This window comes from Seriola dumerili, unplaced genomic scaffold (genome assembly GCF_002260705.1).
Source record: "Seriola dumerili isolate Sdu_G_001 unplaced genomic scaffold, Sdu_1.0 BDQW01001299.1, whole genome shotgun sequence".
Lineage (NCBI taxonomy): Eukaryota > Metazoa > Chordata > Actinopteri > Carangiformes > Carangidae > Seriola > Seriola dumerili.
Window position 1 is genome coordinate 3,619,785 of NW_019175554.1, and position 16,745 is coordinate 3,636,529.

General features: G+C 38.7%; 1 protein-coding gene across 1 annotated transcript; it reads left to right on the forward strand.

Moving 5' to 3' along the window:
* Positions 1–8,153: 8,153 nt before the first annotated feature.
* On the forward strand, positions 8,154–16,588 carry LOC111238333 (caprin-1-like). Its single transcript, XM_022767786.1, has 17 exons — positions 8,154–8,294; positions 9,496–9,630; positions 10,200–10,262; positions 10,508–10,594; positions 11,012–11,253; positions 11,458–11,540; positions 12,576–12,731; positions 12,826–12,878; positions 12,996–13,079; positions 13,176–13,337; positions 13,825–13,933; positions 14,088–14,149; positions 14,472–14,603; positions 14,847–15,006; positions 15,434–15,622; positions 15,728–15,834; positions 15,974–16,588. The coding sequence occupies exons 2-17, from the start codon at positions 9,496–9,498 to the stop codon at positions 16,058–16,060; spliced, it is 1,911 nt and encodes a 636-aa protein (XP_022623507.1). The 5' UTR covers positions 8,154–8,294; the 3' UTR covers positions 16,061–16,588.
* Positions 16,589–16,745: the final 157 nt, after the last annotated feature.

The window sequence follows — 16,745 nt, forward strand, 5'->3', positions numbered from 1 at the left end:
GGCAGTTACAGTGTGTTTAAAACCAGAACCACAGTTCTGTTCCTATCCCGAGGAGCCCAGACGTGTACCCCCTGACCTCCAAAAATGTTTATTGATATGAACTGAATGGACATGATGGAGGCTTTATTATATTTTGCAACCAAAAGAATTCTTTTTGATTGAGTTAAAAAAAAAAAGAGAGAGGCAGTTCATTTTCATATAATGGCCTCTAAAAATCAGTATTATTGAATAAGCAATATAAATTATTTTAAGGACACAGGGGCACGGGACATCAAAGGCCTCAGCTTGAGCACGAAGTCCAAGCATCACTGCAGTCTCCTCTTTCCCATGCAGATACAGAGCAACAGGAGGGATTAGTCACAGCTTGACATAAGTCAAAGCAAGACAAGCCAAACAGATGTCATGTTTGACCAAGATACATACGGTTAGCGCATATGGAGGCTACTGCAGCCCTATGTGCTTATTAGTCTTGTTAGTACAAGGAAACGCACCTAACAGCCAACAGATTAGCAAGTCAGAAAGTAGCAGGTTTCCCAACAGCACATCACACTATTATGGGATCAATGGACCGCAGAAATTAAAAGATCATTTTTCAAAATACTATATTCTTTACTTTAATAAATATGCTTTACTTTAGTAAAGCACTGGTCAACCGTGTACCTTTACATCATCATGAAGAGTTTATTTATTATTTATTGATTCTTACTTGTTACTCTGTATTTTTTATTTTTGTGCTTATTTGCTCAATGAAAACAAATTTGTAAATTCTTGCTCACCATAAATTTCAGAAGTAAATTTCTAACTCCAGAGCTAATTCAATCCAAATTCGAGACAGTTGCTGCTCACACATGTTGGTACATAATTGCAAGTGTATTTGGTCAGAGGTGGTGCTAGAGATGAGGCTGCTCTTTGAAGGTTCTGCTCTGTTATCAGTTTTAAAACTATATATTATGGATATTTCTTCTCAGACTTAATAAACCAACTTAATTGAATGGTTGATGATGGGAAAGTTGCCAAGCTCAATTTTCTTTGGCCTGTTTTTCTCTACCTGGTGTAACATAAGGCTGCTTCACAATGAATGCACAGTCACACCACCACCAATACCACTCGATCTGCAGCTTTAACTACATAATGAACTGTTGCGCCTCAGATGTCAGTCACACTGTCTCCCTCTCTCTGTTTCTCCGCCTGTCTCTCTCTCTCTCTCTCTCTTGCTCTCTCTCTCCACAATCTCTCCTTGAGCTACCATCACCACACTTTTTTACAGGCAAAAAAAAAATTTCTTATTTAATTTTATTACAAAGCAGCATCCAAAAAGATTTTGAATATTGTTTTTCTTCTCTAACACTTTTATCTATAAAGAATCATTCTACTTTCCTCATTTATGTTTCATACATATTACTTTAACAAGAACTTCATTAGGCCTGTATACACTATCATATATTTCTTCTCTAAATAATGTGACAGGATCGTTGTTGATAATGAAGAGGTGAGACACCAGGTTAAGAAATGTTCATAGGACATGATGCCATGTTTATGTTTTATCAAATCAGTGATATGTTATTTTACATTAACAGTTTTAATAGTCTTGGAAAGTTGGAACAAGAATGCCACAGTAATTCAAAATACACTGTTTAACTGCATTGACACTAAAACATTTTTACATTAAATACCATGTGGTACTAATAATCATTTAAAATTAGAAACAAATACTGTTGTATGATATGTTTATACAATGAGGTTGGAAAGGCAATAAGGCAGTTTAATGATGACAACAAGCACATGTGTAAATACACACATGCAAAAATATACACAGACAGCAAAACGCAACCTATAGTATATACTGGTATACCGACATGAAAAAGACACACGAGTTCCTGCAACAGAAATGGAGACTTGTTGTGGAACAAGATGTGGATGACTCAACTTGGTCTAGGTCACTGTGGTGTACTTGTTGTGCTTCTGGTGCTCTTCTTAAGGGAGTTTCAACCTTTGCGTGGCAGCGGGGTGTGTGTGTGTCTGTGATGGAGTATAAAGGTGCTGGTTACTCTGTATAAATCCACATACTGTGACAGATGCCTGGTGCATAATGTCAAAAGCCTGCCTTCCCTTAAAAGCTCTTCAGGCTCAATCTAGAGTCTGACCCCAGATCATCCGCAGAGCACCTGCCACGTCAGCCCTTCATCACTGTCACAACGCCCACTCACTCACCAGCTCTGGACAGAATTGTGCACAGCGCTCACACAGCAATAAGACAGCGAGAGATGGGTGGGAATGACAAACACACAACTTCATGTTATTCCCATCATTTGAAATAGCAATCAAAGTTGATCTAATTTAGCCAGTCTGTATAATTGAGTCTTTAGGGAAACCCTGACAGGGTCCAGATACTTTCTCTTTCTGTGCAAACGTCTCACTAGAAGCACAGGGAATTCTGGGATACGGGGTAGTCATGACAGAGACTTTTGTTGAGGATGTAAACCAGACGTCAGCCGCTTGTGTGTCCCAATGTTGCATGAATACTTATAGGAAACAATCATGCATATATCAGAGCTCTGTGCACACTCATTTAAAACAGTCGCACATTTGTCATTATCCAGGTCCACGCTTGTTTGTTTAAGCTCTGCCTTGGCATATGATGAATGTGTATTACATTTCTCATTTAGGCACTGTGTTTCCCAGCAAGTCATGTGGGCTTTTTCTGCACAGGTCTTCCCTGTCCGCCTGCCCTGTCATATTTCACTTATAGACATTAGATTTAAGTGTGTGCTATTTAAGGTCAACTTATTAAAGCTTTAATTTTTCATAGCTTAAAGTTATGGATCTATTTCTGTAAGTGATAACCGGACTGAAGATTTGATAGCCTGAATCTCTACTGTTGCAACACAAACTTAATTTGACTAAATATTCAAGGATTTCAGACATTTTTGTGGCCATTTACAGTCGGTGGTTGATACCATCGTCACGGTCAGGCTGCATTCAAGTATGTTTTTGGTTTGACTTGCTTGGATGAAACATTATTATCTCCACATCTCTTTTGTTTTGGTTTTTCATGGGGGGATAGATTTCACCCGAGGTAACAGTGGAAGTCCGAAACTTCCATAACTTTGAAATACACAAATGGACAGTGGAGGTTATTTGGCCCTGAGTTTAGGTTTAGATTTTTATCCAAACTGATTTGAATCTAAACGCAGAGTAAACATGACACATTCCATCCGCTTTACAGCAAAATGGATTGAGTTTTAACGAAAACCACAGAATGTTTCAAAGCAGTGCACAACTCTATATTTCTGCTCAACTTATCTCTTGTCATCTCTGATGAGGATCTACTGAAATCCAGCATCTGCCTGTTTTGACTGTGTGTAGCCTTTGGGTGATGTTATTTATTCTGACTATAGATAGGTAGAAGTTCTGATACACCCTCTAAATTCAGTCTATTATAAATGGACCTACTTATTTCAACTCATTTCACATCTCACCCTCATCTTGTGTTCCCTTATTGTTATTCCTTCTTCATAATTTGTCAGAATTAACATGCTTGCTCTTGATTATTCCTCACAAATGTTATTGACAAAATCTTAAATTTGACAGACAGGATTATATTTTTAACACTTTTATTTAACACAATATTTCAGTCCCAGAAAATTATAAAAGAAACTGATTTGATACTTTGCATGGATGCACTTGTTATTTAATGGTGAAAGCTGTGTCATCTTCTACTAATTCTGTAGCTGGAACTGGAGAGCTGCCTTAACCATGTCCATGACTGACAGATGTTATTCCTCTAGTTCCAGAGGTGGTCGAAAAACCATGAACCTCTGTTGGTGTTTCATCCCTGAGCTGGCTTCCCATGATGCCCTCTGGGCCTGGCTCTGTAGGACAGAGGTGCCAGGTCTGCTCTGGTTTCACGCTGTCAGATAACATCAGTTTTTGTGTTGGATTCCTGTCACTGAGCAGACTGGGTTAGTGCTGACCCAGTACTAAGGTTTGGGCTTGGAGAGCCAACACTAGTCACGCAATGCAGAAAAGGAAGTCAAAGGTCATAGTTTACCTTTCCTCCACCTTCTCATTTACTTCATTCCTCACAGTGAGAGTAGACCATCTAGCAACAACAGAACAAACACGCCTGAACTTTTCTTTGCACATGGACAATGTTTCAGTATTATGATAAAATGGGAAAGCAAGAGTAATTTGTGAGAAAGACGCCATGTCACTTTTATTCATTATTTCTAATGACGCAGTCTTCAAAGAATAATCAGCTGCCAAATACATTTGATATTTTACTTGATATTTTTAATTAGTGAACACATGGGCAAAAAAATTAATTAATTAAAAATATAAAATATTGATGAGTCCATAATTGCAGTCGTGCACACCCTCCTTCTTACCACATGTGAACAATATTTTCTATATGTGAACACAGTTGCTGACATATGACAAAGACTGATTTCCATTGGAAATATGTTGAAAAGCATCCAAGAGTGTTTCATGTGGCTGGGGAGACATGCGATCATGCATCCTCACAGTACTGTTAAAATTGTTGCAGAATTTGTACATATGGCTTTTTGGAGTAAATAAGTTTGGAATAACATTTGTCTCAACTGTTTCAATTTAATTTAATTTTGTACTTAAAAGTTACTGAAAAAAAACTTCTGACTTCCATTAAATTTAAAACCTTTCACTCATTATCATAATAAGTAATAATTATCACTATTTAACCAGCTGTCACATAAATCATGTTGTCATATCTTTAATTCATTGACTTCTGTGTGGTTTTCTGATGCAAATTAGGAACTTATGATGTAAGAAAACATAAATATGAAAACAAGTAGAAAGCAGAAACAATTGCAACATGGAAAAGAAACAACTGTGCTCTATTTACAGAATGAAGTTGCTAACTAATATTTGTTATTTATATGTATATATGTTTTGAATTTTTTTTCTGTATCCATATTAATAAATACATTTCTCTTTTGCCTGTTAACATTAGTCATAACATGTTTCACACCAGTTGTGGATAATAAATAATGACCATCTACTCAACTATTGTATTCACACATGTTCTGCATAATGCATGTGTGTGTGTGTGTCTTAAGAGAGACACTGAATGTGGTAAAAGGGTAAATGTACATATAGGTTAATGACATGCAGTAACTTGCTTTGTGTTGGAACATTGGTGTGTTAATCACAGCCACATGCAAAACTTAATCATATAAATTGTAATTCAGATCACCTGTTGCATGCACCTGAATGCAGTGGTCATATTATGTGTATCTTCCACAGATGTTTTGTATATAATTGAATCAGACTGTGGATATTGACCGCCATGTGCTCCTTGGAGCTCATGAAGTTACTTCAATAAAATCATACAGTTGTCCTGAGAGGCAAACATTTTTTTATACAGAAATTAGTATCTGTTCATGTTCTGGGGAGTGTGTGCTCGCATGATGACAAGCTCTCATATTTGTGATATTGCATTTTGTTTCAGGTTTAACTGAGAGAGAAAGATGTTGGAGTTGGACCCAGTGTTGGACTGGACTGTTGTGAGGGATTCACAGAGGAATAAATGACCCTGTTTATCTCCAGCTGCTGTGTCACTTCGTGAGTTACAACTTTTAAATTTACACGCAAATGAGAAAAAACATGGGGGCCACAGCTTTGAAGAGCATTAGGTTTGCAGCCAGTACAGCCCATTCTTTCAATATAGAGATATATGAATAATTGAATATATAGCAGTTTCACAGAAACTCGTGTAGAATCTTTGAAAATACCAGCAGCAACGATGTTTGGGTCTTGTACATGCACTGCGGTGAATAAACAGCGCAATTGGGTTTAAAATGCAAATGGACTGGAGATACCAATCATCACAGTTTGTCCCAAAGGACTGCATTGTAAACAAATCCACCCTTGAACCACACTCCAAAATCAAATCTCAGTCGCTTGAATCCCAAATTGCATGATGGTGAATAAAATTCTCCGGCTGTAATAACGATAATGATGGCAGTTAAGTGGAGATGCTTGTAATCTGTCTGTAAAACATGTGGGCCATGAATTATTAATGTTGCCCAACTAATTGAAGAGAGGCTGCCAGTGGAAAAAAAGCCCTCATCACCCAAAAAAAAAAAGTCTGGAGACAACCAAGATCCTGATTTGACCTCTGGTGAAATGGTACAAAATAAAAACAATTTTGAGACAATGGCAGCATTGGGATAAATAAGAACGTAAAGAAAAGGTCATGGGGGAAAACATGCAATGATGCATAGTATGAAAGAAAGAGTAGAAACAGTCAGGGGAAGCCAGAGGGGTTGCAGATGAATTCCTCTGCTTGCCTGGGCTGCTCTACAAGTGGTCTGGGGCCGAAGTGTTTGTGGGACTCTTGTGGGTTTTCAGCCAATAAATCCTCTGCACATATTTAATCCAGTCAGATGTGCTGCAGGAGAGGAGCACTGAAGGATGTACGGCCATTACTCAGCAGCCCACATCAGAGAGAGGAGTTAGAGATTCGTACACCCCCACCTCACAAGTTACAGACATACCCGACATCGATCAGAAAAACAGACACGGGGATCATAAAGGAGGTGTGAAAACTTGGTGTGAAAGTTCATTGAGAAGGTCTAAAGCTCTGAGGGTTTAATAATACTGATGCTCTCATATGCTGTTATTTTTACCATATGACGCAACGTGTGAGAGAACTGAACTTTCACCATCTGATCTCTTACAAAATAAATATGTTTCTGAATCCCAAATTATACAGCCATAACGGAATAAAACCATTAAAATTATAAAGATAGTGGAGTGACAAAAACATATCAACTCAGTCTCTACTGAGAAATGTCTAAATACAAATTTTTGTTAACTGCACATCACTTTTGTTACATACATGTGTTCTGGATTGTGTTTTGGCTTGGTAGTATTTATGTGATACCACCTGGTCTTTACAGACGGTCTGGTACATCACCTAAAAATCTGAATCTCCCGATCTGCTCTTTGCTGTTCACCTCTATATTTCACTTAAATTCTTTCATCTCAGCAGTTACTGCTACTATACACATCAACACATGGTTGTCGATTCATGGTAACCTTGTACCCACTGAAAACTACTGAAAATACAAAGAGAATACAGTCTGAAATTTCAACAGCATGACAGTGAACACACATCAGAGAACTGTCTAAGACAGCAGCTACAGGACTTGGCTTGGAGATAGTTTTTCAGATTTTAGAGCAGGATACCCTTCAAGGAGATGGGACACCTCTGCCATCTTCTGTTTGGTTTTTGCTATTACTATATAGAGTACCAGTCAAAAGTTTGGACACACCATCACAATCACTTCTATCTATATATATATATATATATATATATATATATATATATATATATATATATATATATATATATATATATATATATATATATATATATATATATATATATATATATATATATATATATATATATATATATATATATATATATATATATATATATATTTTGTCCACATTACTCAACTCTTTATTTTTATGGTTTTATTGACTTTATTGAACTTCTTGCTGGTGACACTGTCTTTGGTTTATTTGCACTAATACTAAGACACTTTAAGACACTGATTTGCTTGTTTTAATTCTGTTGCCTTATATGACCTGCATGTCATATTCTGCTGCCTTGTGTAAAGCACTTTGGAACATGCGTTTAGAGAAGTGCTTCATCAATCTATCCAATGCTGAGATTTAACTTTCCACAAATGGATAAGTGGTCTATGTTGATCAGAGTTCTGATCAAGTAGAGATCATGAGACAGGGTCTAGAGGACACTCTCCTTCTAGCCTAAATCTACGCTCAATAAAATGTGAAATAAATGAATAAATAAATCATTCTCTATGAATTGACTTTTTTGAGGGATGGGGCTGCTTATTTATGGTACATCCTCTGTATTTCTAAAATTCTGCTATTCTACATAAAGTTGGTCACACATCATATTTATGTCTACTATTGAGAGCAACCATTCAAAACAAAAAGGGAAAGGGAATCAACTGCAGCACCATCAGGTCTGACAACAGGATCTTAACACCTGTTCATTTTTTTAGATATCAATTTTACTCTCAGGCAGTCTTGAGGTTACCAGGGGGGTCCTTGTAGCCGCTACAGTTAGCCCAGCAGCAGCGAGTCAGCCATTGGCCGGTGTGAGCCTGAGCATCCTTCTAGAAAAATACCACTGGAGATAAAAGATACTGACTGCACTTATACAGCTCACATTAAATCCGACAAAGGGGATCTCTTTGAAGACAAAGAGTATAAAGGTATGGATTTCACGCCATCACAAATAAATGGCAATTTAACGAATCGTCTTTAGTCATCTTTGCTCGCTGAAAACGAGTTGTCGCAGCGTCCCGTGGTGCTCTTTGTTTTTCACGGTTTTAAAAAAACGTCATGAAAATACGTTACTTTTATATGAACCAAGAATAATAGTTATTTTGTCGAGGTAGTTTTAACTGACCTCCGGTTAAGTCGAGGCATTAGCCGCATAAGGTTAACGAGCACGTTAGCTTCGCAGCTAACAATGGGACGGGGAGATTAGGACCAGTTGTTCACCGTTTACTAAACTGATTTGATGTAGCTAGCTAATGTTAACCTCGCACCATTAAACGACTAGACTACTTACGAAGCCGCGAGACGGTTTTACAGCGTTAAAACCGACGAAATGTGAGTTAATGTTAGTTGTGTATTGCTAGCGTCTGTCTGTAAGGTTAGCCGGTGTCTCAAATTGAGCTAAGGTTTTTAACTTTGAATAGAAGGCCGACATTTTAACTTGTGATAACTTCCTTTCTAATTTAGTTCAGCGTCCTTACACGTATCTAATCCCAACTAACCATTTAATTACAAGGGGTAAGACCACAGGGTAACCATTATCAATTTAATTCGTCCCTTAACCTAAATCAAAGACGGGCTGATTTGCTCGATCATGTCGGTTTCACTTCCTCTGTCCAGTTTCAGTGCCCTAGTGTTAACCCCAGACGACATTAAGTTAGTAATGCCAGGCAATGCCAGCACTGTCCAGAGGATACTAACGTTACATAAATTGAACAAATAACCCGAGTAGCCTCAGTATGAGATTCCATTTATATGAATCTTTAGCTGGCAGTCAACCCTGACAGCAAATACTGTTTAATGATAATCTTTACTAAAAGAGAATGTTTTATAATTAAGTATTTCTTTAGTCTCTCCCACACAGATTCACACACATCCAGACAGCTCCATTAGAAATATGGTCATCTGAAAAAGTAGATTGTTTGTTTGATTTTTATCTTGTATAGGAGCAACAAAAGGCTTATAAAGTAATGTGCATAACCCAAGTTTGTCAGTCTTGTCATTGGTAATTCAGAATAGAGCAGTCCATACCATGTACCCTCCTTACAAAAGATGTCACTATAGCCTGCCTCTGCTCAAGCCTGAACTAGTTTGTTCCTTTTTTAATGCATGTAATACATTTTCTCCCAATAGATGCCTTCAGCAATGGTTGGCAACAATGCTGTCCAGTCTGCCATTCCAGACCTGGGAAATGGAAGTCAGTCTGAGGCCATGAAGCAGATTCTTGGTGTGATTGACAAGAAGGTTCGCAACATGGAAAAGAAAAAGGTATTTGTAGTTTTGTCAAGATTAAAATATGTTGTCACATCATTTTCTTTTGTTTAACCCAAAGTAAGTTGTGAGATTTGTGTTTTGCTGTAGTGGATGTCATCAAACTTATTTTTTTCTTATCAATATGATATGACATAATTATCCCTTATTTACTGATTTGGGAGAACACAGATGAAAAAAATCTAGTTTGAATGATTGAGAAGTAAGGTTAGATTGGGTACTGTGTGTCAGTGAGTTTATGAAGAGCACTCCTATTGTTTATTTTGAGCATGTGAAATTGTAGCAGCCTGGTAAGAAACTGTCTTTCATTTCAAGTAGGTATTTTTCTAAATTCTGATACCAGATTCACAATCTCAAGACTTAAGAGAGTTTGGCCTATTTGCTCCATACAGCAGACAACAGCAATCAATTCTCTGTTTGTCTTGGTTACAGTCCTAGCTCTTTATCATTGTTACTTATTTGCCTTACTTTTGTCTGGAAAATAATTCTTAATTTATTAAAATGTCTGTTGTTTTCTATTTCATGTCAGCCTAACCTCTGCGTTTCTCTTTTCAATATTCTTATAGTCCAAACTGGACGACTATCAGGAAAAGAAGAATAAGGGAGAAAGACTGAATCAGGATCAATTGGTAAGATAGGACAAACGGCAGTTGTTTCATTGCAGTCTGCTGAAGTATAAATTCAAAATTGTGCACATTTATATAATAATGAATTACAAATAACACAAATACTTTTATTGTATTGTTTTTCTTTCCTGTATCAGAATCCCATCAATGTTATCATATATTAAAGAAAACTGTGTGTCTTTATATGCTAGAGGAAAATGTCTAATGATACACAAATCTCAATTTTTTTTCCCCCGATGTGCCTGAAGGACGCTTTGACAAAGTATCAAGAGATCATGTACAACCTCGAGTTTGCTCGAGAATTGCAGAAGAGCTTCCTGGCGTTGGGCCAAGAGGTGAGACCTGAGTTACAATACATCTTATATGTTGCTGATTGGTTCAAACCATGTTATCGTTTACTTTAAAGGTTTTGTCAGTAGGGTATGGCTTTTAGTAACACTGGGTGGCAGATTTGGAAAACTACAGCATGAGCAAGCTCCAAATTCTACATTGAGATCTTGCTACCAAATAATACTGTTCTCACGACCTGTTGTAACTGATACCATACTCCAGGGATAAGTCTTAAAGCAGCATATCATAACAACTTAACATGATAAGAATTCACTGAGTACATGTTGCACCAGATAATCTTGAAATATGTTAGACTGCTGCTCACAACAAGTGCAGCAATGTCTAGGATTAAACTTAATTGGGTTGTGATTTCTTTGGGAAACCTCGTGAAACAAAATGCTCCATTGACTTTTTATGTTCAGGTTCAAAAGGCAGTGAAAAAGTCAGCAAGACGAGAGCAGCTGCAGAGAGAGGAAATGGAACAGCGGAGGCTGAAGACAGTTTTGGAGCTTCAGTTTTTACTGGACCAGTTGGGAGATGACAGTGTCAGGCAGGACCTTAAACGACCTGATGCCACCGGTTCCCCTTTGCTCACTGATGCTGACCTCACATCCCTTGATGAGTTTTACAAACTGGTGGGACCTGATAGGAACTATGACATCAGGTATGAGAGGGTATCTGTGATTTTCAGTGCCACAAATATTTAAGTGTGCATAGTTTAATCACAGTGGTTACAATAAATTATGACTGCTTAAATATGTTGTAAAAGTTATGCTAATGGTCTGAATAGCTGCTTTTTTTTTTTTTTTTTATCTGTGAGTATAACATATTACCAAACTGTCTATTTACCTTGTTGTGTGACCTGCAGGTTGACTGACCAATATGAAGAGGCCTCAGTACACTTGTGGGAACTGCTTGAGGCCCGAGACAAGGCTGTGGCAGGAACCACGTGTAAGTATTTTGATGGCTTTTGATTCCCCACCACACAAACACAGCTAATATATTCAATGGCTTTAGAAGGAGTCACAGCTTTGAGTTTTCTTAGGTAAGTCTCCACTAGCTTGACACACCTATCTTTGCCCAGTTTATCCCAATCTTCATGGCAGATCCTCTCAGGTGCTGTCAGATTGGATGAGAGGCATCTGTAAACTGCAATCTTTTATGGGGTTTAAGTCTGAGTTTTTGCTGGTCCACTCAAGGACAGTCATAGACAGTCAAAGCCAGTCCAGTGTTTTCTTAGCTGTATACTTGGGGTTAAAAGTTAAACCGTCGCCCCAGTCTCAGGCTACATGCACGCTGGAGCAAGTTTTCTTCAAGGATCTGTCTGTGTTTGGCTGTATTCACCCTTTTTCTGGACCGGTCTCCCTGTCCCTGCTGCTGAGAACCCTCCCATAGCATGGTGCTGCCCCCCCATAACTCACTATAGGGATGTTATTAGCCAGATGATGAACAATGTTTGGGGTCAGCCACACATAATTTTTAGAGTTTTGCCCAAAGGGTTTGATTTTTTTGTCATGCTCTTTTGTCGTGAGCCCCTTAATTGCCATTTGGCAAAGTCCAAGTACACTGTCATATACCTTTTACTCAACAAGGCTTCTCTCTAGCTCAGGGGGCTCCAACCTTTTTTCTCTGAGAGCTCCTTTGACATAATGAAAGGGCCTGAGAGTTACTCATATCTATATTACTGGTTAAATTTATTCACATATCGTGTATAGTGTAACTCTTCACTGACAGCTGTTTGGTGGACCAAATTATTGGTGTTGAAGAGCGGTGGGAGGTCTGTGTATTGGATTAAATTGCATTTGGATTAGATTTACTGAGTGTTGCTCAAAGTTTGTACTATGCATCCATTATTTGTATATACTATATTCTCTGAACCTTTGGGTGAGTGACTCTAAAATGGAGTTGCTACTTTCTGAAGCAAATGTGTATATATCATTAAGTAATGCTTTTATTTTCTGACTTGTTACGCTGTCTTTGTTCCAGATAAGGCACTGAAGGACACTCTGGACAAAGTGCTGCTGAGTGGTTACTTTGACAGGGCGCAAACACACCAGAATGGGACATGTGAGCAGGAAGAGGAACGAGAGGAGCAGGCTGTGGTGGTTGAGTCTAAGGCTGGGGAGCAGCCATCAGAACCTGGTAACTTAAAACCCAGTAGCAAATATGTGTGCAATGTGAGATATTTCTTTGGCCCAGTAAGAAAGATCTCTTTACATTTGCTTCTTTTCTCCAGAAGGAACAGCTACTGAAAAATACACAGAGCCCATTAAAGTGGAAACCACAGAGGTGAGATTTCTATTAGTGTTGCAAAAATTCTGCATGATAAATCACACAAATCAGCTGATTTCTTTTTTTTTTTTTTTTTGCTGCGTTCCATTTTCAGTATGTTGTCTTGTGTTATAGTTTGTAAACAGACAGTTCATTCCAGAAACTGCGTACAGCAGTACAGACAAAGACCAAGTGGAGGAGTGGGCAGTGGAGGCTCAGGTATGCGCCACTACAGTACCACAACAGTCCTAAACATCACTATGCATATTTCAGTGTACTCTAATGTGCCTGTTTCATGTATTGTGTGTTGATTAGATGGTGAATTCCCTCCAGCACCAGCCCCCTGCCCAACTGGCTCCAGAACCAACCGTTACTGTGAACCATGTCACTCCCCCTCCGGCCACAGACCCAGTGGTCAGAAAGCAGGCAGTGCAAGACCTCATGGCCCAGATGCAAGGAACGTACAACTTCATGCAGGTGAGAAGGTCCAGCATATACTGTACTGTCCAGCTCAGCGCTGTTACTGAGGGACACCTTATTTGTTATACATACATTGAGATACTTAATTGATTAATGTAGTGAAATCTCTGTCTCTTTTCTCATGGAGATGAAGGTCAAGTACATAGTCAGGTACAGAAAAGGACTCTCTAGTACAAGTGCGGCTTGGACCTAGTAAGAAACTTCAGTGAAAATAATCATCATTTGTGGGGCACAAATTACAGTGTCTCACACATGGCAACCAACTTAGAAATCAGCAATAATACAAGAAAATGGATAAAATGTAGGTAAAAGACATTAAAACAGGGCCAGATTGAAAATAGAATAAGATAAAAGAAATTCCAAGTGAACAAGGCAAATGCTTTCTGGATCCAGATCTTTCAGTTAAAGAGTACTTTATTACCACACAGCCTCGGGATATAATCCATGACTCAGCAATATATGTACTTTTGTTTTGTTGTCTTAGGACTCCATGTTGGAGTTTGACGGCCAGGCTCTGGACCCAGCCATTGTGTCTGCCCAGCCTATGAAGCCGGCGCAGACTGTTGACCTGCAGCAGATGGGCTGCCCCCCAAGTCAGTGACTGTTCATTTACTTTTATTTGGAATACATTCTCTCAGATTATATTAATAAGAGTCTGATCACTGTTTTGGTGTGAATATATGATCCTAAAAGTGTAATACACTGTAGTTTCTGAAGTGCTTCTCTTTTTTATTGTCTTCCAAACAGCCCACTCAGAGTCCAGACTTCCTCAAACAAGTGTAGTGTCGGGACCACAAGAATCCTCACAAGTAAGTAGAGTGGACGTACAGCAAGCAGTTGGTGAGACTTGTTTTGATTTGTGCATTGAGTGGTGCATCCATTTAATAACAAGAGTAGTACAGGTTATTTCTTGTATTTTTGGGCCATATTTTAAAAGTACTGCTATGTGGATTAATTGTAATGCTCTCTGATATGTCATGATGTTATTTACTGTGTATTACCGGAAGTTATTGCATATAGTAATAAGGTAGAAGGAAACCTTTAAGTAAAAAAACATCCCATCTCTTGCACTGACCTCTCCACAATCCTTGTTTCCTTGCCTTCCGAAATACCTCCTTCCTCCCGCCCCAGGCCTCGATGTCTCTTTCGTCTGAGCAGTCCCCTGCCCCATGTTCCCTGTCTTCTGCCTTCCCACCTGTCTCCAAACCCACCCACACTGGAGGCATCAATGTCAACGCAGCACCCTTCCAGTCAGTGCAAGCGGTACGCTTTCTATCTGGGTCCAGTTGAACAATGCAACAGTGAACACGTTTGGACTTTTTTTTTTTTTTTTTAATTCTGGTGAAAACTTCAAGGTTCCTTACTTGTTTGCACAAGCACTGGTTGATTATTGGTGCACCATCTACATGGGCAATAATTTGAATGCCCCCTCATTTCCCATTTATATAGAATCTGTGATTGTGATATTGTTTTGATACAGACAACTTTTCTGTCCTCCCTCTGCAGGTATTTAATATGAATGCACCTGTACCTCCAGCCACTGAAGGCCAAGCAGACCCTCTGAAGCAGCCCAGCCAGTTCCCTGGTGGCTATGCACAGGGGTTTAGCAGCCAGTCAGAGAATACTGTGGACCAGCCTGACATTGCACAGGAAACACTACAGTCAGGTGAGGCTAGAGCTTTAGCTGGTTGGCAGTTTACACACACTTGAAAATCTATTGACATTGTTTGGCATCACCTCTACAGTCAGCCAACACTAGAAGCATTAAGAGAAAATTAACTCAAATTTTAAGGTTGTGTACATTTTGTGTTTTGTATAGAACCTCTGACTCCATAAAAGACAAATGTTATCTTGTATAAGCAGGATTGTTTGCACAAGGAAAAATATATCAGGATTTCAGAAGGCTTCATTCATAGTTTTGCCTTTGGTGACAGCGAAGTTGAAATAGTTGATCTGCATGCTGTGAAACAAATACAAAAGTTTTTTCATCTTGTGCAAAGTTATTTTGTATTTTAACACAAAACTTCATAACTGACCGCTGACCAGTGTACCATAGACTTATAAAGTCGTCTGTCTTGTTTTCTGCTGTCCAGTTGTTGGTGGGTTCAAGCCTCAAGACCAGGTCATGCCCCCAGCAGGAGGCCATGAGGAGTCCTCTCCAGGTGCAGGGTTTGGACAGTCTGGCCAGTCCTTTTACAACAGCAGGGCTGTTCCCAGGGGTGGACCCAGGAACGCACGAGGCATGATGAATGGATACCGGGGGTCCTCTAATGGATTTAGAGGTACAAGCATCAAACTGTGTTTTACAGAGATACAGTATATTCAATATAAGGACACAATACATGTTGGAGTTTTACAGGTCCACTGATAATGTAATTTGTCATCAGGGGGATATGAAGGCTATCGTCCTCCTTTCTCAAATGCTCCCAGCAGTGGTTATGGTCAAACCCAGTTTAACACATCTCGGGACTATTCTAATAACACCTACCAGCGGGTAAGGGTTCCTTTCATTATTAACTACTTCATGTATCAAATAGCTCATATAATATCTTATTGACTGTCATTCAGATCATTGTCATTACATTTTAAAATTTGTAAGATGGCTAATAATTGTGAATCCTTGTTTATTCAAGGAGGGATATCAGCAAGGCTACAAACGGGGAGCTGCCCAAGGACCGCGAGGTTTGTCTCGAGGTAATGCTCAAGCAATGCGATCCTAAAGGATTCTAAGGACCGTCAAGTCGCGCCACGTTGAACATTCAGGATTTTTGAATGTGTTCGCCCCAGCTCACTTTTATAACAATGTTTTGTTTCTCATTGGTAATCTTATTTTTTTAACTCCTGGCCTACTTATCAGAGTCAGCCTGCTTTGGTCTGTCTAGATCCTCTTAATGTTTTAACACAAAATGCTGAACTTCGCCACATGTAGGATTGTCAGCATGTCTGTGTGATGTAAAACAACAAATAGATATTCCTGTAAACTTGAAAGATTTCATTAATTTATTTTTTGTACAAAATAAATGCAAAAAATACCCTGCCACTGTCGATCTAGTTCCATGAGAATGATTTTCTTCTGCCCTGTGCTGTCAGTCACCTTTTCTTTTTGATCTTATAATTTTCACAAAGGCATTTAATGTTTTTTTTTTTTTTTTTTTTTCTTTTTTAACCCCAGTCACCTCTTGCGCCATCACCTCTTTGTACGCTGATGTTATTGGTTGAGACTGTTTCAATAAAGTTGTGTTCTATTACTTTCTGCTATTTTAATTCTGAATGTGTTTACATGTCACATTGGTTTGGTTGTTGAATATTGGTAGTGGTTTGGTGAGACGAGTGCAACCTGTCACTGAGCCCTTCAAACCCATGACAATGAGTACCAGTAGTCTGTCCTCTGCCACAAATATGTAA